The sequence below is a fragment of the Ambystoma mexicanum genome, chromosome 8 (assembly GCF_040938575.1).
Source record: "Ambystoma mexicanum isolate Mex_15411 chromosome 8, UKY_AmexF1_1, whole genome shotgun sequence".
Taxonomy (NCBI): domain Eukaryota; kingdom Metazoa; phylum Chordata; class Amphibia; order Caudata; family Ambystomatidae; genus Ambystoma; species Ambystoma mexicanum.
This window is the reverse complement of record NC_090929.1, coordinates 1613414234-1613437880: the sequence shown is the minus strand read 5'-3', so window position 1 is coordinate 1613437880 and position 23647 is coordinate 1613414234. Positions and strand designations below refer to the sequence as shown.

Sequence of the window (23647 nt, the reverse complement as noted above, 5' to 3'; positions counted from 1 at the left end):
GGCACTAGACTGTTAAGCCACACTAAAAGACGTTTATGACATGGGGTCCTTTATCGCACTGCAGGACCTGCAGGGGCCCCTGCGGGTGCGGCCCTCACGGTGGCTACAATACACTGGGCTCCGTCGTGCAGTCTGAAATGCTTGGGCAGGGTTCCCTGTGCTGCACCCAGAGGAGCCATTGATTGGTTTCATGATGGAGGGTAGCTCAACTCAAGGCAGGGTGTCCAGGATATAGGACCTGTAAAAGAGAAATAAGCCACTAGCTAAACTCGGAGAGGCCTGGTCTCGCGACCTAAGCACAGACAGCACTGATGAGATCTGGGAAACGATGCGTTTACAATCCCGCACTGTCATTCCAGTTTAGATTCCGGTTGATACAATTCAAAATACTGCATCGGTTCCACTATACGCCCGCCAGACTGCACCTCATTTCGAAGGACCACCCTTCCCATTGTCCTAGATGGCACACAGACTGGGTGAGATATTGCCACATGATATGGGAATGCCCGGGTCTTAAAGAATTCTGGTTAGGGGTCTGTGATACTGTGTCTGAGCTATTTGATTGTACCATTGTCCCAGACCCGATGACCTGCCTATTCCACAAATTCACGCTCTGAAGCAGCTACCATACACTTGCATGCCTCTGTATGTTACTTGCTGTTCGATGCATACTACTGCTTTGGTTGAGACCCGTGGGCCCCACAGTGTCAAAATGGCTACGTGCAGTTACGTGGGGCCTCTGACCAAGAGGAGCTATGGTCCTTGCTACAGCTGGCGATCTGCAAATCAACAGACCTATGGCCTCCATTCTTCATTTATTTACAGTCACTGCAGGTACACGAGCCTGATACAGAATAGTCAACTGACTGCCCTAAAATGGATTCTCGTTGTTTGACCGGACCCATAAACCCGATGTAAAACTGTTATCTATTGTCTAATCTGGTAATCATTGCTGTGATGTAATACATAAATGTTGTAACCTAAGAGAACTGTTATGTTAAATACTGGCATGTTTTTTATTCCCCCTGTTGTAATGTCAAGCACTCAAAGAAAGTTTTTAAAAAACATTTAAAAGAAATAAATAAAGGTGTTTTCTTTTCCTAGAGCTTCTTTCACTCTGACTTTATCACATAAGTTGAAAGTCTCTCTTTATCTGACATCCAACCCAATGAGCAATCTTATTCTTAGAGTTCTCAATCCTCTTATCACTTGCCTTTTCACTGGGCTGAGCATGATTGACCCAGTGATGATTTTCACTTTTCTGGTTACTTTGTCTTACTGAGATGAGTATGAGTATAGTATTTGTTAAAATCGCTACCCTCTTTGGGTCTACTGCACTTCCAGTTACCTTTGTGGAATTGGGGACTGCATCAGTGGGTCGATAGTTCGCCCCTTGCAGTCTTTCTCTGTGAGTCAGGATGGCAACTTGAGCTGTCTTTCTCCGACACCCTCTGCGTTGTTGCTTCGTGCATGGCTTTATTGTCTGGGAAGCATTTCCCAGTACTTGCTCCTCATCGTCTGGTCTGGATGTCTCAGAGCTTTGTGACTCGGGCGCCACTGTGTGCAGGTTTCCTCCCCATGCAGGAAACTGCAACTTCGAATGGATTGTGATAAATCTTTCCCGTGTCCGCTGCTAAGGACATTTTCTTTGTGGAGAGGGCGCCATGCGTTGTTCCTCTGTGGCCTCTGTCCCCTCTCGAGGCTGACGACATTGACATTATATATAGCATGCACCACATCTGTTATTCAGTTCTGTTTTTTCCATAGCTTCGCTTCGGTAAAGGTGCAGTTTTTTAATGTCGAATGTTATGACGATTATCTTTCAAATGTTGACACCCCCCTAATTTCCCCTCCCGCCTCCCCAAGACCGGGTTTAAGAAATCCGTTGAGTGCGGGTCGAAGATGTCAACAACTGATCCTTACTACGCTTGTCTGTTGTGCTTGGGCATCGACCACAAGACTGCAGACTGTGGTTCCTTTCAGTCTATGACGGGGAAGGCACTCAAAGAACGAAAGGGCAAACCCGCTGTGGGTAGGCCCCCTCAGAAGTCCTGTTCCACAACGCCTTCAAAAAGATCATCCGACGAATGTAGTTCGAGGGGTGAGTCACCACTGGGAAAACATTCTAAGAAACGTTCTCGATCTCGGAACGGTTCCTGCCACTCCTCGAGAAAAAGATCAAAGAAAAGGCATGCTAGGTCTCAATCGTTTTCCTTGTCCAACTCTCTCCTGACCACAACGTCACATGCCGCAGGTAGGTCAGCTTCGAAGGCTGTATGGGAGGCATTCCATCTCCAAATGATGAAAATCTTCTAAATGGCGGCCGCAGCCCCTTCGAAGTAAAAGATGAAGGGTCACAACTGTGTGAAGCCTGCCAAGGCTGATAAGGACTCCAAGCAGGCTAAAGCTTGCGCGACCTCTAACCTAGGCCAAAAGCAGTCAACCCTACAAGAGGCCTAGATTCGAGGAGAGGCCTGTTGCTCTACCCTCGAAGACTCAGTCGAGTCATGGTTCGATCTCGGAGAGGACATCGCCTTCGAAGTCAAGGTTGCCAAAGTCATCGACGTCCTTGAAGGAGTTTGAGAAAACTTTTAAGCCTTTGCCTAAAAAGAACTTTTAGAAGTCCCTTTCTGCTATTTTTGAGGAAGTTGAACCCTCAGACCAGGACACTCCACCCTTTGGCCTGGAATATGGAACACCTAATGTCCCTGAGGCTCTAGTGTGTGAGAGATCAGGATGGAAAACCTATATGAGAATCTTCAGAGTGCAAGTGGCCTGGACACTTCCCCTGAAATTGATTTTGTCACATATGACCCGTCTGAGCATGCTGAGGCGTCATAGAACTAATGAATAGTGACTGAATTCCTCCGTTGGGGGAGGCTAGCTACTGCCTATGAACAGGATGACCTAATGGCCATTCTAGACAAGGGTCCACAAAAAGACCCTATTTTACCATATCATACAGCACTACAAAAAAGGGTCATGGTGAATTAGGAGTATCCTGACACCAGCCCTGCGGTCACTAAAACTTTGACCAAGAAGTACAAGCTTTCTAGCGTTGACCCAGAATACCTCTCAAGGCACCTTACCTGGGATAACCTTGAGGTGTAGGTGCAGGTGGCCTAATCCATGTCTAGACAAGCGGCTTACCCTACCATCCCTCCAGATGGGGAGGACAAGTGCTTTGACGCACTAGCAAGAGTTTGTTTCAGCCAGTAGTCTATCAACGTCACTTGCGCTCTGCTCAAATTCACCCACATCTTGTAAGACTGTATTGCAATGGCAGCTGAGCATATCCCTGAAGGAGAGAATAGCAAGGGTTTCCTGAATATAGTGAAATGTGGAAAGGACGCAATGTGAAAATCCCTTCAATCAGGTTTGGACTCTGCCAATAGTTTTAGTAGAGCCATGGCGGCTAGCCCAGTAATGCACAGGTTTGCATGGTTGAGGTGGTCTGGGAAGACCAGGCTACTTAACATGCCCTTTGATGGCACACAACTCTGTAGCAACAAGGCCGATGAAAGCCTAGAGGAATTGCAGACCTCCATAGTAGTGGCCAAGTCAGTCAGTGGCGCCATCAGACAACCATAACCTTTACACCCCACTGCACCCGTTTGGAAGGGTAGGTCCTTTCGCTATCACTCCCCATTTGGAAGAGCAAAGGAACTGGCCAGTCAAAGAGGTCAGAAGAAATTCCCTCGTGGTGGATGACGAAGACATGCTAAGTGCCCCCAAAGCAACGGCTTCTTTACCCTCAGTTGCTGCTTCAGCTACCTTTGTCTCTCTGCGGCCTTAATCCACAGGATCCCAGTTGGGAGGCAGACTCAACATCTGGAAGAATGGCAGAGCATTTCTTATGAAGCTTGGGCATTGCAAACGGTAGCCCAGGGTTAATGCCTCCTGTTTCTATGAAGGCCTCTGGATCATCCACCAGGGAACTGCTCTTGCAAAACTTTGGATCAGGTCCTCCAACAGGAAATTCCGAGTCTGCTAGAGAAAGGTGCTATAGAACCAGTACCTGTGACTGAGAGGAACAAGGGGTGGTACTCGCCTTACTTTTTGATCCCCAAGAAGGACAGACGATTGAGACCCATTTTGGACTGGAGATACTTGAACAAGTTGCTCAGGAAGGACAAGTTCAAAATGGACAGCCTTTTTCAGATCCTTTTGCTGAATGTGTGGAGCCCTCACTTCGAGTGGCGGGACTTTCCGATAGGAAGCATCTAGGACTGCCCGAAGAATTTGAGCTTTTGAGATGGTATCAAAGCTGAAGTCCAGCACCACAAACCTATTGGAGACCAGGAATCTTTTTACCCAATCCCGGCACATGTTGACAAAGCCCTACCAAGCCTGGGCGCTTAAAGGGATGGAGGAACCCCAATATTAAGAGGAGATTAGAGAGTATTCTGAAAGCCGCGAAGTGGATTGTATGCTCACAGAATAGCAAGAGCTTGAACCATAGGCAGTGACAGTTTGTGTAGAGGGTCTGGTGAATGGTTCTTGAAGAGAATTCAAACCCATGGGAGCACCTGTGGAGTGGGCCTATGTCTGAGGAGCTTTACCCCTGGGAGAGAGGGTAAAGAAATATTGGCTGCCTGAAAAGCACCCTGAATCAATGGTGGGGGGTGAATGCCCATGCAGCCAGAATCTAAAGTATGTGAGATGGCTGATGTGAACACTGAGAATCCAGGTTCTGGCAGAGACTTGCTAGGAATACTGACATACCCATGGTCTGAGAATATATTTCTTGCGGTTGTGGGGGTGGGGGGAGAATGACTATTTTTGAGAATCCCAGAGGAGAGCCGAGAGGTGAACGGTGCAAGGCTGAGGAGAAGTCTGAGCAAAGAAACTTGTGAAACCTGAATCCTTAGAGTATTTGAGAATCTTCCTTTCCTCTCCTTCCTTCAGAAGCTCACAATCTCCAGAGCTCTGGTTCTCTCTAGGCTGGAAACTGCCTGCTGCCTGCTTCTACTCTCCACCCTCTGCAACTCATCCAGAACAGGACTGTGAGACTTGCCCTTGGCCTCAAGCCCAGGGATTGTTTCTCTCCAGGACTGAAATCTCTGCACTGGCTCCCAATGGCTGCGAGGATTACGTTCAAAACCCTCTGCATTGTCCACAAGGCCTTCTGGGGCCTGGGACCTCAATACCTTCAACTCTCTTCCTAAATATCTTCCTTCTCAAGCTCTTCACCCATCTGCCTCCAACTCCCTCAGGGTCAGTCGCTTCTCCAAGCAACAGGTTGGTGGTAGATCTCTGTTTGGCTGGGACCTCCCTCTGGAACAGCCTCCCTGCCTCCCTGAAACTGGAGGAGAACCATCTCCAGTTCCGGAAGCACCTCAAGACCTTCCTTGTTGCTTCTGTTTTCTCTCCTTCTCTCTCCCCTGCTGAACTCCTGACTGTAACTGCACTGGTCACCTGGCTAACCTCTGATCTCAGGCCCAGGTCTCCTCTCCCGCCAGTTGCACACCTGCACTGCCCTACTGGCAACCCACATTTGGGGACTGTTTTCTGTAGCCCTACAGTCACACTACCAGCACTTGCACTTGATGTCTGCACTTACCCTTGCACTTGCCACAAACTGGCCGACTTTGTACCTTTTCTTATATATTTATTTTCTGCCCCTTTCCCCTCTCCCCCCGCACTTTTCCTTATCCCCCTCCCCTACACTTGCGCGATCTCAATGTCACCTGGCCTAGTAAGATCGTTATCTGTCTTCCCTCTGATCCCCCTTCCTTGCCTCGTCACGCCTTGAAACACTTGTGTATATATGTGTTTATTAATGCCATATCATGTAATTTGATGATTCTGTCATTTCATCGACTGGTATTTTGTTGTGGAATTTCTGGTGAAAATAAATTTTTTAAAACTATTTTTTGGGGGGCATGGGGTTCCCTTCAAGCCCCCTGTCATTTACCCATTTTGTTTTATTTCCGACTCCTCCCCCCAACCCTTTATATGCCCTTTCCCAACACCAACAAAGTGCAAAAAGAAGTTTTCGCCTAGAATGCTGCGACGAAACACCCATCGTAAAGACAGGTGTCGATGAAAGGACACTATAACTATTGGAGAGGAGGGGCGGGGGAAGGCCTGAATGAGAATGCACGCTGATTTAACCAATCCAAGGGAATACTTTTGATTTGCTATGATGGACTCTTCGGATGTTTGATCCTAGGTTTATGAACATTTGAGTTGGGCAACACTTGGGTCATTTGTGTTAGCATCGGGTAGCCAGGAGGGAAAGAACTTTTCAAGACTAGGTTTCTGAAACTTTCAGTTGGCAAATGTATTGAACATTGATGTTAAGTAAAGTGCTTACAGTGCCTCAGTAGGGACAAAGACTTTAGTTTAACACGATTTCATTTTGGATCTTCGCCTTTTGGAGGTGTGAATAACTTAAAGAAACACTACTTTGTGTTGTATTAGCCCTGGCACCTTTTTTGGGAGAAATACCATTGTGTTCTCGATCTTCCCTTAGATCCTGTTGGTGATTTGACCATTCCATCGCGTGTGTCTTTTCTCGGCTATATCACAGTCCCCAACACTTTTGCCTGGTTCTACCAAGTGCAGTAATTTGAGTTGAAGTGTATAACCTGTATCGAGGTCCTCTTGGCCCACATGCACCTGCCCGCTAGGCCTCCAACAGTGCAGAGCTGGGCGTTTGGGCAGGCTGACTAATCGTCATTGGGTCCACTAGTGGATGGATAACCACACTTTCTCTACGTTGTTTTCTTAGCTCCTCCCCTTTCCAAGGGTGCTGGTCCTGCCCCTGAAACTCCCAACCACTTCTACCCACTCACTGCCCTGCAATGATCTTGTTCCTAATGTGTTTTTGTTTTTCTTTTCCTCGCTTCCTTCCTTCGATCATCCTTTTCAAGCCATACTGGCCCTCCCTCCACAACTGTATTCCTCTCCTATCTTTCCTTCACTTTATTCTTGCAACTTCGAATCCTGTCCCTTGAAACACTGACCTTTTCACCTTGACGATTTGCACCACTCTCGTTCCTAAGGGGAGAGGACTCTTTCTACTCTCCTCATTAATCTGGCATGTTGCTCCTCTTCACATCCTTAACTTGATGCTCTTTGATCATAATCCTCTTTGTTCTGACCACCATCCTCTAACCTCTCCCATCCTCCTCCTCGTCACTCCTCTTTACCCCCTTTCCCTTCTTTTTTCCAAATTCTACCTGTAATTCCTCCAAACCTTTTTGTAATAGCTATTAGTCTCATCCTTTCTAATGTTCAGCCACTTTGATAATTCTTCCCAACCTTCACACAACTCTGCTACACTTGCCTTGTTGTTGCCTACAACTAACCTTCTGGTGTTCTCTCCCCTCTGTTCTGTCTCCAGCCGTCCTGCTTTCTTCTAAGTCAGTTCTTCCACCTTCCTCATGACACCTCCCCCGCAGCCTACCCATAGCATATTCTTCAAGCTTCAATCGACAACTCCAGTTCCCAAAACTGAAGCTGGAGGGTTTGTGATTTGTATCGAGCTCAACCCCTTTTCCTGTGTGCCACTTTGTTGTGAGCCAGTGCACTAGTAAAATTGATGATTGTGGGTGGTCTATTTGACTTTCCTGTTTTAGCACACCTTATAGCAATCTGGTCATGTGGCATTACTCTGTGACATGAATGAAGCTCATAGACCCCATCTGCCATTTTGAAACAGACCAGTGTGCAACAAACCCGATGGCCCACACACAAGAGTTTCAATGTGCTGCTGCTTTTTTCCGTTTTGCCAAACCATGTATTGACTCTTCGATTAAGCATCCTGTCACTCCAAGGTCTAGCGGGCTGACTGGCAAACCTATTAATAGCTTATTACTTCTGGGGCCTTCTTTTAAAATACCAACCCAGCATGAGCAGATTCACTGTGACTGTCTGCCACATAGCTGGGGCATTATGGATTGGTCCAGGGAATCCCCTGTATACCTTGCCTGTGCCCAGCATGACGTCACGGTGCTGGCACACAGCCCTCGGCACAACCCCGTCCCTCAGTGACTGGCAGGGGACTTGATTACAATACCAAACATTGGAATTGTTAGGGAGGCTACATGGGCAACACATCATACCTTTTTGTTAACTTTATTCTCTTGATGTCTTCAGAGAGGATTCTGCTTTGGACCAGAAAGTGTGTATATAGTTGACGTTTAGGGCAGTGAATGCAGCTAATCTGATAGAATATTTCTTAATAAGTGTTTCTTTTGGGGATTTATTCAAAACTTTACATGCCATGGAATACTTATAAAGTAATCAAAATCTTGTAATTGCAATGAATTATGAAATCGAGAATAGACCAACTGCAATTTATGCCCCAGATGTAACTAGCTCAAATAATGGTTGTAATATAAAATAAGATCCATTCAATAATGAACTGAGGAGTGGGATCTTTGGGGCAGTTAATTTTATTTAATTGTCATTTGTTAATGAAACCACTTTATATGAACCAGATGAGTTTAGTTTTTATGGGCGCTTGTATGTATTATGCGTCCCTACTTCACCAAACCTATAATCCAGCCCAAGGGCCATATGAGGAGAAAATGCCACCATTGGTTCGGTAAGGAATGTATAATAGCAAAGAGTAATCTCTTATCAGTTATTAAATCTGATAAGTGATAAAGGGACTATGTTAAAGCAAATGAGGATTAATTACAAGGCCATAATCAAGAAAAAAAGATGCAGAAAGTGAAAATAGATTGGAAAGCTTAAAGAAAACTGCCCAAGAACATGACTAAAGGAGGTTCTGGGAGATTGTCACGCAAATCTTAGTCCCATTATGACTATTGCTGCGTTTGTATGGCATGACCATTTTGAGCAACTATACAAGTCAGACTTTGCCTTGCAATCATACACAAGCTGTCTGGGAGGATCCGAGAAATGTCTGTTATCCACCCTTGTTATTTTTGTCAGAAGAGGTGCTTTTAGCGGTTACTGCACAAAACATTAGTAAGGCGTCAGGGCCCAATGGCATTCTAATTGATCTCTTGAAAGCAGGACCCTCCTTTTGGGTCCCTATTTTACTAATATTCTTACATTTGGTGAATACATTTCATAAGCCACCAAACTCATGGTGGTTGTTTACGATAGTGCCAATATAAAAATGATAAAAAGAGCAGACAGGAATGACCCATCAAATTATAGACCCATCTCATTGTTAGACTGTGTGGGAATATCGGCACCTCCTACTTATTGATGATCTTAAACTTATTTCTCACACACAATCAGGCTTCTGTGGAGGTCTTCTGTGGAGGTCTGGGAACTGTTGAACAAGCCTTTCGATTATCACTGCTTGTTCAAAAATATGTTGACGAAAGGGCCATGCCTCTTTATATGGTATTCATTGAATTAAAGGCTATATTCGACAATGTTGAATGCTAATTTTTATGGGGCATTTTATATGATTCGGCTAGTCACTTGCCTTAAATCTTTGTACCCCCTTAATTCTGCTACAGTTAGATAGGACATCGGGGCACATTAACAGAAACGGTCTGTGTTACAAAAGGGGTGAGACAGGGATGCGTATTGGCCCCTGGGGGTGGGGTGGACGATGATTACAACACCCCTTTGATTGGAGATGAACACATTAACATTTTGCAATTTGCGGATAATGCAGTTTTATTGTCCACATCTCCCCAAGCCCTAAAAACAACCTTAAATGATTTTGTATCTTTATATAGGGAGAAAATGCTAATTATTAGTGCTTCAAAAATGAAAATGTCTTGTTCCAAGAAACTACTTCTCTTTAGATATTGAATTTGGTGTCCAGATTGAAAATGTAGACTTTTATGACTACTTGATTATCAGTTTTAACAAACTGGATCCTGGAACTCTTAGCTCAAAAAAGTAACTTAACAATGAACTGACGTGCTGGTGTTCTGCTAGGCTTCTCCCATAAATGTGGTTATAATGCCATTGAAGCTACAACGGACGTCTACAGGGGGCAGGCCCTTTCAGCCACATTGTATGCTGCAGAACTCTTGGGGGTGCCATGGCACCACCACACTCAAGGTTAGCAAAAATAAATTCTTGAAAAGATCAGGTGGCACCCCGAGTATGGTTTGTCAACCTGGAGCTGGGACAAACATGCATTGTTTACCATGGCCAATCAAAGCCAGTATTGTTCTGGGGAAACTATGGACACTTCCTGAACTGGAGGTGTATAGGAGGGCAATAAGGATGTCTTAATAAACAATCCTTTAACACCATGGTGTGGTTAAAACATGTGTCGGTGATATTGAAGATTTGGCTTAGTCTTTTATGGTTCACTCTGGAAATTTTGGTTGAAGACAATTTGCAGACGTTATAGACTGCTTATTGGTAATGGGCATTGCTGGACTCATTGTGCAGTAATGAATCAAAAACACGTTTTCAAACATCTCTGCGCAGCAAACCTACCCTTGGCTTACAACAATATCTTCGCTGGATAACAGGACCAGTGGAGAGATTCCTGTATATAAAACTACACTTTGGATCTCTCCATTTAAGCTAATTTACAAAGAAATGGTCAGCAGGGACGGTGTGTGGCCTGAGGAATCTCAGACAGAAATGGCTGTTACCTCCTTTTTAAATTAAACTGTATTGATACTGTGCTTAGCACTTGATTTTTGAAAAATTCCCTTTATAGGGTATTTGCAGTCTCAAGCTACTTTGTGAAAGCCTGGAGATATCGCCAACATGTAAATGGGGCCATTTTAATATAACACTGCCAGTTTTAATAGGGTTTGTACCTCTATAGATATTTTTTGGGTTTTTTGAACTGACCAGACTTCTATCCATTAAACCATTGCATTTTTAATATTATAATTTTTACTCCAGACTGTGTGTATAACTAGATGGATATTGACTACATATATTATCTATGCCAGGATTATTGTTGCTGTATTTTAAATCTTGTTTTTATTAACTTGTATGGAGATTGCATCTCATGTATTTTTGTGATAATTGAATCTGTACATGGCTTTTATGGTTCAATGTTAACCGAAATAAAGCATTACACACTACTTCATATCTTTTACGCTTATGTCGTTTGTCATATTGACATCCAGGTGCTGTTACTCCTTTCAGTGCTCCCAACCCGCTGGAATAGTGAAATATCAGGCAGGATCTAAAGGGTAGTGAAAAGATATAGTTCAATTTCTGTTGCTGATTCTGGAAGAGCTTTTCTTTACAACATCTTAGGTTGAAGACACACTTGGTGTACACTGTCACCACTTACCTAAACCATTTTTAGCTACTGAGCTCTTGAAGTCAATTTTGAAAAGACTGGGAGATTAATGGAACAGCAAGGACTGATTAATTGCTTTAACTGCAGTTCTCTTGTTTCACAACTACCTGCTACACCTCCCTGCTAGCTTTGACTCCACTTCTGTGTATGCAAGTGGTTTGGAACCGGTGAAGAACCATGTATTTGAGTTTGGGTTTAGGATGCTAATTCCTTTTTTTCCCCCAGGCAAGTTTCTGGTACCTAGTTGTTAAGTGTGTATAAGAATGGAAACATTACTTTCACTTCTCTTTTTAAGAGTGCATTACTTATGTATGCGTATGGTATTTATAGAGCGCCAACCCAGCTGGGAAGCAACACATTGCTGTACAAAAGGGATCCACCAAAATGTTGCAAGGGGCGGTAGTTATATGATGTCAATTGCTGGCCTCTTTACACCAGAGTGTCAGGGAATTTGAACAGTTTTCCATTTCAAGATGTTGCCAGCTGCTATATATGTAATTCTGAGGCTTGTCGAATCGTCTTAGATCACATGCTATGCATAGGCCGACATCTAGTGGAAGCAGCAGAGTATTAGTTGTTTTCAAAACTCGAAAAGGGACTTCGACAGGGCGTGCCAGTAATACCACCCCTAATGTGAAGTCTACTGTACCCATGGTGCGTCACGCGTCAAGGTCCATCAGATTGTTTTTTTCTGCCATCTTTGTCAGTCACCTATAGCAGATTTCCTTCTGGATTTCGCCTTTACTTATAAAAATTAAATCTAGTATATTCTTTATGTCCTTAGTTAGCCGTTCCCCCGCAAGATCTCTGGCAAAAGCATCGGGAGGATAGCTTGGGGGCAACGGGCTTGCCTTGAAAGCAAGACGAAACAGAGCAACGCAAGTTCGATCCCTGGGTCCACGCTTAGAAACCTCTGGGTATTAAGTGTGTTATAAATAATCGATCATATCATATCATCGAGGACGAACTACTTTGTCGACGACTACACCAACTCATACGGCCTTGGAAGCCTCATGGGGCCTCTGCCCTCACAGTAGGGAGAGTTGGGGGGGGGGGGGTAGTTTCATTCTTTAGTCTCTCTGAGAATGCATATTCCATTCTCCACCCAGTCATTTCACCAGGCTGCCTTCCCCATACACTATGGACAATACCCCTTTTAAGTTTTTCCCATCCGGTAACCGTAAATTCCCTTGGAAAGTCTTGCACTGGGTGTGCAATCTTGTCCCCCAAGGGATCATAGCGAAGGACAGTGCAAATCGTGCAAGCTGTTCAAGCCCAAAACACTTAAGGACCACAAAACAAAGTGCTGGGCCTACCACGCCATGCAGGCTGAGGCTGCCATGGACGTTGATGGAGCCTCTAGTGACGGCAGCATTGACATCTTCTACAGTGACGCCTAGGGTGAACGGGATCTGTCGGATGCCCACGTGAAAGCCCCTGACCCCATCAGGCCGGCCGGCGGTTCTGCTACAGGGACGACACCCGGCAGCACTAGCACAACCAAGGAACACCACACAACACACTTCCCACGGCTGAAAGTCGACCTTAACGCCGACCGGAAAGCCACACACAGCGTCAAGGGGGAGGTCCGACAGTTCCCTGTCCTCTGGGCCATCGCAGTCTCCTCACGACAGGCCTCTGAAACCGACAGGCATGTCTGTTTCAGACGCTGTGTCAAAAATCTCATCCTCACACGCCGACGACCGAGCGTCGAAAGACGCGTCAACGGCCCCCACGCATGCCGGAAAATGACATGGAAAGATGCTGAAGGCCGCTGCAAAAAACTCACAGAGCTCGAAAATGAGTGAGCTCAATAAGAAACACATCCCAGACATGCTATTGAAAAGTCGGGCATCGAAGAACCAAAAGTCTTCAAAAACATAGGAAAAGGGCTCTAGTTTAGGGACTATGACCAGGGCGCGGGCACCATTTCAGGGGCTATGCGACATAAACCCCCCCCCGCACCATAACCAACACCCACCCCTCCTGCCCCCCCAGAAATCTCAAGTTCATCTCAATGGTCAGCAGAGATGATGGATAGTCATGAGATGGATGTCTTCCCTAGCTAATTTCTTTGATGACCACCCGAGGTCTTAGTAAACCTTAGGGTGCCCAACACATAGGGCCAGCTACTACTCAAAGTGGGTCTGCACTTTCCCAGCCCCCCACAAAGAGAGCCTGCACAGAACTCACAAAACCCCACCTCGCAGCAGAACTTGGGGCAGCTTGCAAGACTTCCAAGACACTGGAACTTACACTCACCCGGAAGACCAAGGGGACATTGGTGAGGTTGACCAATTTTAAGACAACGAGGATGTCTACGTTGTACTGTCGCCAGATCACTCAGACACACCATTGGCAAATTCACCAGTCGATAATCAAATACAGTACAATGACCTGCTCCTAAAAGCGGCAGAACATTTTAACATCGATGCACAGGAGTCACAGGTGGACAAGGACTTTGCTGAGAACATACTGGGAGATAAAAAGTCCGCTACCCAATTAATTCTCCTACTTCAATCAGTACAGAGGCAAATCCAACCTTTTCTAGTTACTCCAAACTTAACGCAGGTAGTTAACTCATGCATTGAGTGGTTTCCGGTCAGCTCCCTCAGACCCCCTTTACATCAGGGCCTAGTTAAAACCAGACTCCTTAGTGGTTACAGCCACTAGAAAGAGAGCAGGAACACCTCCTAGCTTCTACCAAAGCCCCTCCAGATAAGGAGAGTAAAAAGTTTTATACTTTTGGAAGAAAGGTGGCCTCTTCGCAGTTTACCATGCTAGGATCGCCAATAATACCACCTTAATAGCGTGTTATAACTGTCACAAGTGGGATGAGATGGCCGATCAAATGGCTTCAGTCCCAGAGCCCCTAAAACACACAACTGTCAATCTCCATTGCAGAAGGTCAACAAATTGCAAACTGCATCCTCAAGAACAACTTAGATGCAGCAGACCATGCAGGGAGAATAATAGCAGAGGGCACGTTGATCAAATGCCACGTGTGACTGCACCAATCTGGGTTCAAGTTTGCGACTCAGACTACCCTTCTTAATATGCCCATAGAGCCAAACGTGTTGTTCGGCAAAGTGGTGGAAGATGCTCTAAAGATTGCGAAAGATTAATACGATACCCTAAAGTCATTAGGGCAACTTACTAACAAACCCCCCGGACAAAGAGGGGGGCTACAATTTTTGCCGCTTTAGAGGGCAAAACTCACAACGTTCATCAGGTTGCAACCAGGGTCAAAGCTCATCCTGGGGCTCATCACAGGAACATTTCTCGCAATAAGGATTTCCAAGAGGCCAGAGAAGGTCTCGCAGCAGGGGTAGATACTCCTCCAGAGGCGGCTCAACGCACCCAAGCAATGACCACCCGCTACAGGTTCCTTCCCTTGTTACTCCAGTAGGAGGCAGCATTTCATACTTTACCCACGTATGGGAGGGAGTCACCATGGACAAGTGGGCACTTTTAACAGTGGCGGCTGGTTATTGTATAGAACTATTACAGCAACACGCCAACCACCCACCAAGGCAAATGAACCCCTCCAAGGAAGAACAGCGTATCCTGCTGGAAGAGGTGAAAGCGCTGCTCTTAAAGGACGCCGTAGAAATTGTCCCATCGCACCAGGTAAACAAGGGTATTTATTCAATGTACTTCCTTGTGCCAAACAAAGATCTCACAATGCGCCCTGTCTTAGATCTACGCCCTGCAAACACCTGTGTCAAGCCACAGAAATTCTGCATGACAACGCTACAGGAAGTTATCCCACTGGTAAAGCGAGGGGACTACATGGCAACCTTGGATATGAAAGCATAGTTTCATATTTCAATGTTCCCAGTGCACCCAGAAGGTTCTTGCGCTTCAAAATAGCAAACCAGCACTACCAATTCCGGGTGCTGCACTTAGGCATAGCATCCGCTCCATGGGTATTCACCAAGGTACTGGCGGTGGATGCGGCGCATCTACACAGGGAGTCAATACTGGTGTAACCTTACCTGGATGACTGGCTGATCACAGGGGAAAACCCCCAAATTTGCAAGCAAAATGCCCAAAGAACGATCAACCTTCTTTTTTCAATTGGGTTTCTCAATGAACAAGAAAGTCAAGCCTTGTACCATATAGTTCCAGGGGAGGTGTCATAAAAACAGAAGAGGGTCTAGTCTTTCTGTCGAAAGAAAGAGTACAGAACATACTGTTGCAAATACCTCAGTATCTAGCCGGTCACCAGATAACTGTAAGCAAAGCAAATGCGCCTGCTCTGGATGATGGTATCATGCATTTACCTGGTCCCACACTGAAGATTGCGCATGTGCCCAATGCAAGAATGGTTGGCAAATCGGTGGTCTCAGGCAAGCGGTCAGTTGGACGATCTAGTGGTCGTTTCGCCAACCGTAGTACAAGCTCTACGCTGGTGGACAAAAGAAAACCTGTTGAAGGGAAAGCCCTTCCACGACCCAGCGGTGCAAGTGGTTGTTACAACAGACTCATCACTCACCAGGCGGGGGGCCCATTACCTTCATCTCACAGCGCATGTTCTGTGGACTCAACTCGCAGCCCAGGATCACATCAACCTTCTGGAACTTCTGGCAGTGCTCAAGGCATTACAAGCCTTGCAAGCACACATGACAAATCAGACAGTAGAAACACTCGGACAACACCACTGCAATATTTTGCATAAACAAGCAGGGGGCAGACACTCTCCAGTTCTGTCAAAGCTAGTACAAAAAATATGGAAGTGGGCACTCAAGCGGGTCATGTTCCTAACATTGCAACATGTTCCAGGGGTACTCAATTCTCTAGCTGACTCACTAAGCAGAGATCCCCTACCAGAAGAGCACGAGTGGCAACTCGACAAAGATATTGTAGATTCCATTTTCACATGATGAGGCTACCCCCCCTTTAGACTTGTTTCGCACCTTGAAACACTTGTGTATGGGCACGTTATAAATGTCACATCATATCAAAAGAAAACAAACGATGCCTAGACTTTGCACCCAGGTTTCCCCAACACGACTCCAAGGGGAACGCCCTGTGGATGAACTGGTCAGAGAAATGTGCCCATGCGTTTCCCACAACTCAAGCAAGCAAAGTGGTGAACATAATTCACAAGGAACAGGTGACATTAATCCTAGTTGCTCCTATGTGGGCGAGACAACCCTAGTATCCACATCTGCGCAAATTGGTGATGTGCAACCCGACAAAACTCCTGTGCCCATTCAACATGCTCACACAGCATGGGGCGGACAACATTACACCCGCAACCTCAGTCTATGAACTTGGCAGCTTGGCTCCTGAAGTCAGTTTGGCCATTTAAATCTACATCAAAGGTGTATGGAAATCCTCAAGGAGGCATGTAAACCAAACACTAGACACTGTTACTTTAACAAGTGAAAGAGATTTATAATTTGGTGCCAGTCAAAACAAACAAACCCAATAGAATTTACTCCATCACATATTCTTCATTACATGTTTCACTTACTAGACTCGGGGCTAGTATTTAAATCCCAGTACACCACTTCCCAAAGTAAGGTGTCCTGGTGGAAAGTCCTGGTCATTAAGGCATTCATAGAGGGATTAAAAAGACTCCACCCTCCTATTTCAAACCCGCCGCCAGGGTGGGACCTAAATGTAGCACTTGCAAACCTCATAGGACCCTGATTTGAGCCTATGCATAAGTCCAGCCTGAAACGCCTCCTGTATAAAACTACCTTTCTGGTGGCTACCACCTCCATAAGGAGAGTCAGTGAACTGCAAGCTTTCTCAGTGCAAAACACCTTCTTTGTTATCCACAAAGACAAATTGGTATTAATGCACCCTAGATTTTCACCTAAATTCATTTCAAAGTTCCATGTCAACCAGGCCATCTAACTACCAGCTTTCTTTCAAAACCCATCAAGCTCAGCTGAGAAAAGACTCCATACACTAGATGTAAGGAGGGCGGTCCTTTACTACGTAGACAAGACCGCTAAGGAAAACAGACCAACTGTTTGTCTCCATAGCTCCAGGCAGGAAACGTGACCGCATTTCCAAAAACACCATCACCAGGTGGATAGTCAGATGCATACAGCTCTGTTACTCTCTATCAAATAAAACACTGCATTTCACACCTAGAGCTGACTCCACCAGGGGTACGGAAGCTACCTTGGCTTTTATCGCAAACGTCCCGCTAGACGCCATTTGCAAAGCAGCTACATGGAGCTCTGTCCACACTTTTACTCAGCACTACTGCATTGAGACTCACTGTAAAGCATTTTCCCAGGTGGGACAAGCAGTGCTAAAACATCTATTTGCCGCTGTACCTTCTCACAGCCCACCACCTTCTCCAAACACTGCTCGCTAATCTATGCATAGCATATGATCCAAGCAGATTCCACAAGCCTCAGAAGGGATACATTACTCACCGTAATCGTATTTCTGGAGCTTGTATCTGCTTAGATTCACAGCGTCCGCCCTTACTCCCCTTGGAGTAGAATGTTCATGGATGCTTTCTGGGCTCTATCTGATACGTAATCGGCTTTACTACACCTGTACTCGCGCTACTACACTTCATGCAACCATGTCAGAAGCAAAATAATCTGAGGGACTTCAAATCGTGAAGCACCATGGGTACAGTAGACGTCACACTAGGGATAGTATTACTGGCATGCCCTGGCGACGTCCCTTTTTGAGTTTCAAAAACTGTAATACTCTGCAGCCTCCACTAGATGTTGGCCTATGCATAGCATGTGAATCTAAGCAGATGCAAGCATCAGAAATACGATTACGGTGAGTAATGTATTATCTACATATATGTATGCATGTACTTGGTCTAGTTCTAGTGTAAGACACTTAATAGCACCTACGTCTCAAAGAGTGTAGCGGTTTGAGAAGATGCTAATTGGGACTGAAAGTTGCATCTGTGGAAAAATGCCTTCTACAGTGATTTTGCAAACCAGTAGAGAGAATGTTTGTCTTTTTTTCCCTGGTCTTTAGAGGTGTATAGAACCTATATGAATAAAGTGACTGCACTTGTTTAGGAGGTGTTTTATCCAGTGGTTAACTGTATTTGTAAATTGTTAGCTTTGCATCAGTAGACTGACATTCCTCTTTGGGGAGTTTTCCTGAATTTTTATTTTATTGTGTTTAATTTTTTACAGTTAGAAAAAAGAATTGAAGACCTTGGTAAAGAGCTTGCAGCATCCAAAGATAGATTTGTAGCTCAAGATGCAGCAGCTAAAAATGCCATTCAGCAGTTGCACAAGGAGATGGCCTTTCGTATGGACCAGGTAAGTGGCTGAGATTTTCTAATATTGAAGATAATCTATGATGGAGCCAGCTTTATTACATTGCTCTTACACTGAGCATTGTTGCATGTTTAGCTGTGTCTTGTTCTATGTGGGAGGCTTTGTGAGTCTGTGATGAAAGAAATATTGTTTGCTCCTTGTCTTACTTACCTAGGACCTACATGTTCTACAGCTTTGCATGCATGTACAGAGAAGAGCAACAGCAGGCCAAGCCTATATTATTTCAACTTCAGGGTTTAGTCTGCTCTCAAATTGTTGAAGGAATTAAGTAGGAAAGAAATTATATAATGCTAGTCCCCATGCCTTTCTAATGCATCTCTTCTTTCTAAAAACAAAGCATTTGTTAATTCTAAAGATCCCTTTGATTGTGCTAACATCTTAAGCAATTAGCTACACAACAATCGTAAAAATAGTCAACTATTATATGAACCCACAGTGTGCTGTATAGCGACATCCTCTAAAAAAGGCCAGCGATTTTAACAAAATTTTAATTTCTAAAAATGTATACCTGCAGGATATCAATTTCACAAGAAATTCAATCATTCCACCATTTCCAGCGGAGCCTCAATTTGCAGTGTGTGCCTTTTATGTTCAAGCAGCAGAGGTTACCCTGTTTGTACAGGGATTGAATCCAGCTGGATGATATTTGAACCTTGCAATTTCTGATGTAAAAATTGGTTCTGAGGAGAAATTCTAATTGCCATTTATTGATTTCAAAGTGGCTTTTGATACTGTAAATGGGGGATCGGATATGGATCAAGCTTAACTCCTGGGACATGCTGAAGCACCTACTGTAATTTATTATGCAACTATGTCATAACAGATGCAAGTCCATTTAAATGATACTGGTTAACTATCAGAGTATATAAGGACTAATAATGGACTGAAACGGGAATGCGTTTTAGCAACCCTATTATTCAATCTTTATATGTCTGATGGAGATAGTCATGTAAAACACTTTAAGAACTCTCCTCCACCCAACCACAAAAACGAAAGTTAATAAACTAACATGGCTCGGCTATTCCAATGATATTGTCATTTTAGATAATACTCCCATCGGCCTGCAAAGAACATTGGCCGCGCTGGATATTTACTCCAAAACAAATAGTCTTCAAATAAATGTAACCAAGATCAAAGTTGTGTATTAGCGTGAAATCCCAAGTTAATTTTTTGTATGGAAAATTGATGGTCATTAGCTACAATGTTTCCCGGGAGAATAGCTCAGGGGAAATGTGTTTATCTTGGAAGCAAGACCCCACAGAGCAACACAGGTTTGAATCCCGCTGTCGCCGTTAGAGACTGGTCTCTAGTGTGAAGCGCTTTTAAAAGATTAATTATTGGAATGGCTGTTGGGCAACGAGGGGTTGACAAACTGTTGGTGAGGATGGACAGGGCGGTGGCGCATCGCAACCTAGCAGAAATTCTATGGCTTCCCAAATCGCTCAGGCCCCAGCAGCTCTATGAGAGCGCTATTACTAAGCTTATGGCGGATACCTGGGATAAACTGACGGGCTTGGGGGGCATAACTACATTTCCATCTCGCTTCACTCCTATTTTTGGTAATGGGGACTTCACACCGGGAATGGAGAAAGGGGCATTTATTCAGTGGCAGGAAGGTGGTTGCAGGAAACTGGCGGATATGTTCAGGGAGGGGGAATTTGTCTTTTCAAGAATGTAGGAGGGAATTCGCCATCCATGAAAGAGAGATTGCGGTATGCACAAATTCGGCATTGGGTTATGCATCCAGGGGTTAAAAAGGCGGCCACCCGAGACCCAACGCTGTTTGAGAGGTTTCTCCTCACTAATGATGGATCGAAGGGCCTAATCTCTAATATTTACAAGATCTTGAGCAGTGCGAATGCAGGCACCCAGTGGCCTTTTATGCGGGAGTGGGAACGGGTATTGGGGAAAGAGATTGATAGATCAGATTGGGAGAGTCTGTGGAGAAAGGTCCCTAAATTGGCCAAGGCATCTCAATTACAAGAAACTTGGTACAAGATATTGTATGGGTGGCATTATACCCCCGCTCGGCTTCATAGGATGTTCCCTGCGGTTTCGGAGAAATGTTGGAGGGGATGTGGCCTGGTAGGCACAGCGGAACATATTTGGTGGTCATGCCCAAAGATTGCACCATTTTGGGGGGAGATACGGAAAGGACAAGATCTGGGGAGGGAAGGGAGGGGGGAACGGTTCTTGTTTTTTCAGTTTCACTTCTTGCAAAATTCAATAAATAAAGTTTTCAACAAAAAAAAAATTATTTATTTACAACACGTTTTTTTTGACGCACTGTTGAGTTCTTTAAGTTGCACAGCAACACTAAGATAATATATTTAAAAGAAGGTTGGCAATAAATTTATGCTAATCAAAACAGTTTTATACAAAAAACAGGTGGCTTTTCGATGGAGATGGGTATTAAAACATTATTGGTTATGTATGGTCCCCAGTATAGTTAATGCTCTTAAAGCATACAATGAAAAAAAAGTTAGTTGGTTAAAGACTCTCGAGGGGAAATTATGGCATAGTCTTGAAAGGGTACTGCCATCGAAGCCATTAGACTTCAACTAGGTCTCCATTAATTATAAAATTAAACATAGTTTATGGATGCTGAACATTATGACAAGTGACACAAATACAATATTAGGCGATTTTGGTACATTGACCACTTGTAGTAATTTCAGGAGAAAATTGGTCTCCAAACTGGAAAGAGAATTCTGGATAAATAAAAAAAAATTATCTGCAAAAAGGCACATGAATGGGATTGGACCATGACTATCAACCATCTGTCCTTGAAAAAAATAAATTTATTTGCAGAATATTCGAGACAGGCCTTTAAGTTGCACACGCCAGTACATTTATTTAAAAATAACACCGAATAAAAATATGTGTAGATTCATTATGCAATTGAGAATCAATTGCTTATCTCTTACAACAACTGGCGCATGGACAGGCATTGCCCAGACAAAGAGTTATTTTAGACTCTAGAAGATATTAGAAACAACTCGGCATTTATTGACTTTGTGTCCTCTTTTTAGGCAACAATGTGAGTTGTTTTACATAAAACTTGTTCACTACTTAAATTCCATTACAAGTGATGAATTCTGGTTTTATCGATCTGGTCGATGTATTGTGGTTTCAAATATTACATTTAATTTATGGAGAGACATTTTGATGGCATGGTAAATTTATGAATTACATACTTCATTTTTAGATTTTTTAAATATTACAAAGTCTAGCTTGAATTTACACAAGGATTGTATAGTTGATCTTTCATGAGAATTTACACATCAAATAATTATATATTTTAATGCATCTCGTTGTTTGTTATACTTGTGTTAAAGGTTTATTGTTAACAGTATAACACTAAGAAAGAAGAAACTTGCAGATGCCTGGCATGTGCTACACTGGCTGCCTATCCATCCAGAGTATCCATTTTAAATTACTGTGCGTGGCTTGCAAATGTATGGGCTTACTCCACAGCATTTGACTGATAAAATACTACTGTATCAATCACCTAAATGTTTGATCTGAAAACAGTCCTCTCCTGTTCCCCAGTCTATATAATGTGATGTAAGACCAGAGGTAAGTGGTGCGTTTTCATATCCGAGCCTTGCTTATGAAACTCACCCACCCCCCCCCGACCTTTGTGCTCTTGAGTCCCTGTTGTCTGTTGAAGATTAGTGTTATCCCGTTACTCTGTTCAATTCCTAGTTCTTAATGTTTGACATATATGCTTTCCGAAACAGGTAACCCCCATGTTTGAACCATAGCAATAGTTTTTATTTGACCGTTCCCCACCAGCAAGAAGATTGAGGCAAGGTATATCCAGCTCGCCTCAGTCTATCCTTGTTAACTCATCCTATGCCCTACTTTTCCATGGTAGTGGCTACCTCTCTGTATGCTAAACCTTCATTTGCAGAGTTTGTGAGTGCCCCCTCAGGCACTCTCAAACTCTGCATCTGCTCCTGGTTCCCACTGAGGCAGGCTAAAGCCGTGGTTCAGTTAGCAACAGCTAATCAGCAGTAGTGGTGCAGAATTGCAGATTTTCTTCTGGACTTCTTTCCAAAAAGCTGCCTTGCAAGTCAGACTTTGGGATGGCAAACAAGCCGCACAAGATGTGCTGGAATCATCGCTTTAGCCCACTGACATTGCTAGTTGCAGAATTTCTGTGGGTGCTAACATGAGGAGTTGAACCTGACGGAGCTCCACTAGATGCACCTCTGATGGGAATGAGCGTTTTTTTTCGATTTGCATTTTGAGGACTCCAAACACTTTCACTCAAATGACAAAGAGCTTAACAAGAAGGCAGCAAGTACCTAAACTGTTTAGTGGGTTGCTGTGCTAAAAAAAATAACTGGCTGGCAAGTCCTTCTCCCAGGGCCAAGGGTGCCAGGATTCAAGGTCCAGAATTCTTGGAGTCCTTCACCTAAAAAAAGAAAATCTGTGCCTGGCTTCACGACTTGGTGCCCTCCATTTTATAACCAGTAGTTCACAGAGGTGGTTTTAGGTTTCTGTTCCCTCTTGCATATTTCCCATTCCCCCGTGTACTCCCCCTCTTTAAGTGTGTCCAGGTGTCAGAGTTAACCATGAAGGGAACCAGGCAGTCCTGAGGGCAGTGCTGAACCTTTCAACCCTCATCGTCTCAATATAAGTCCAAGATCATGACGCCAGCCCATAATTCAGATTGCGGTTGTGTGAGGGATTGTTTTTCTTTGTGAGCTTGAAGGACTTATACCTGGAAGATTTGATCTGGAGGCCCCACCACAAACATCTGAGATTTTCGGTTGTGGGTCCCCAATTTTAGTTTAGTGCTGCCCTTCGTCTGCATTTTGACACCTTAATTATTATAAAAAATATGAATGAGGCTAGAGGAGCTTTGAAGGCCAATGTATTGTCTACCCTTTTTTGGATGACTAGTAAGTGAGAGGGTTGTCGCCAGGGATTGTTTCCCTGTCTTTTCAAACTCTTCTCGGCTTCCTGTTTGAGCTGGGGTTCACTGCCAACCTTTTGAAGTCACAGATCTGACGTCTGACTCATGGGACACAGTTCAGGTTAACATGTTCCCCACTGTCACAGATGGCCTCAAGAATACACCAACTCTCAGACATTTTTTTAAAATTGCTTTTGTAGGAAATGGGCT

The 23647-nt window shown here is 44.4% G+C and overlaps 1 protein-coding gene across 1 annotated transcript in view; it reads left to right on the top strand.

Moving 5' to 3' along the window:
* The window catches only part of CCDC186 (coiled-coil domain containing 186), a 1219714-nt gene that overhangs the window by 288684 nt on the left and 907383 nt on the right, over positions 1 to 23647 (top strand). Inside the window, exon 4 of the mRNA XM_069611867.1 lies at positions 18364 to 18492. Within this exon, the coding sequence (XP_069467968.1) occupies positions 18364 to 18492 (129 nt within the window). The remainder of the gene's footprint in view (positions 1 to 18363; positions 18493 to 23647) is intronic.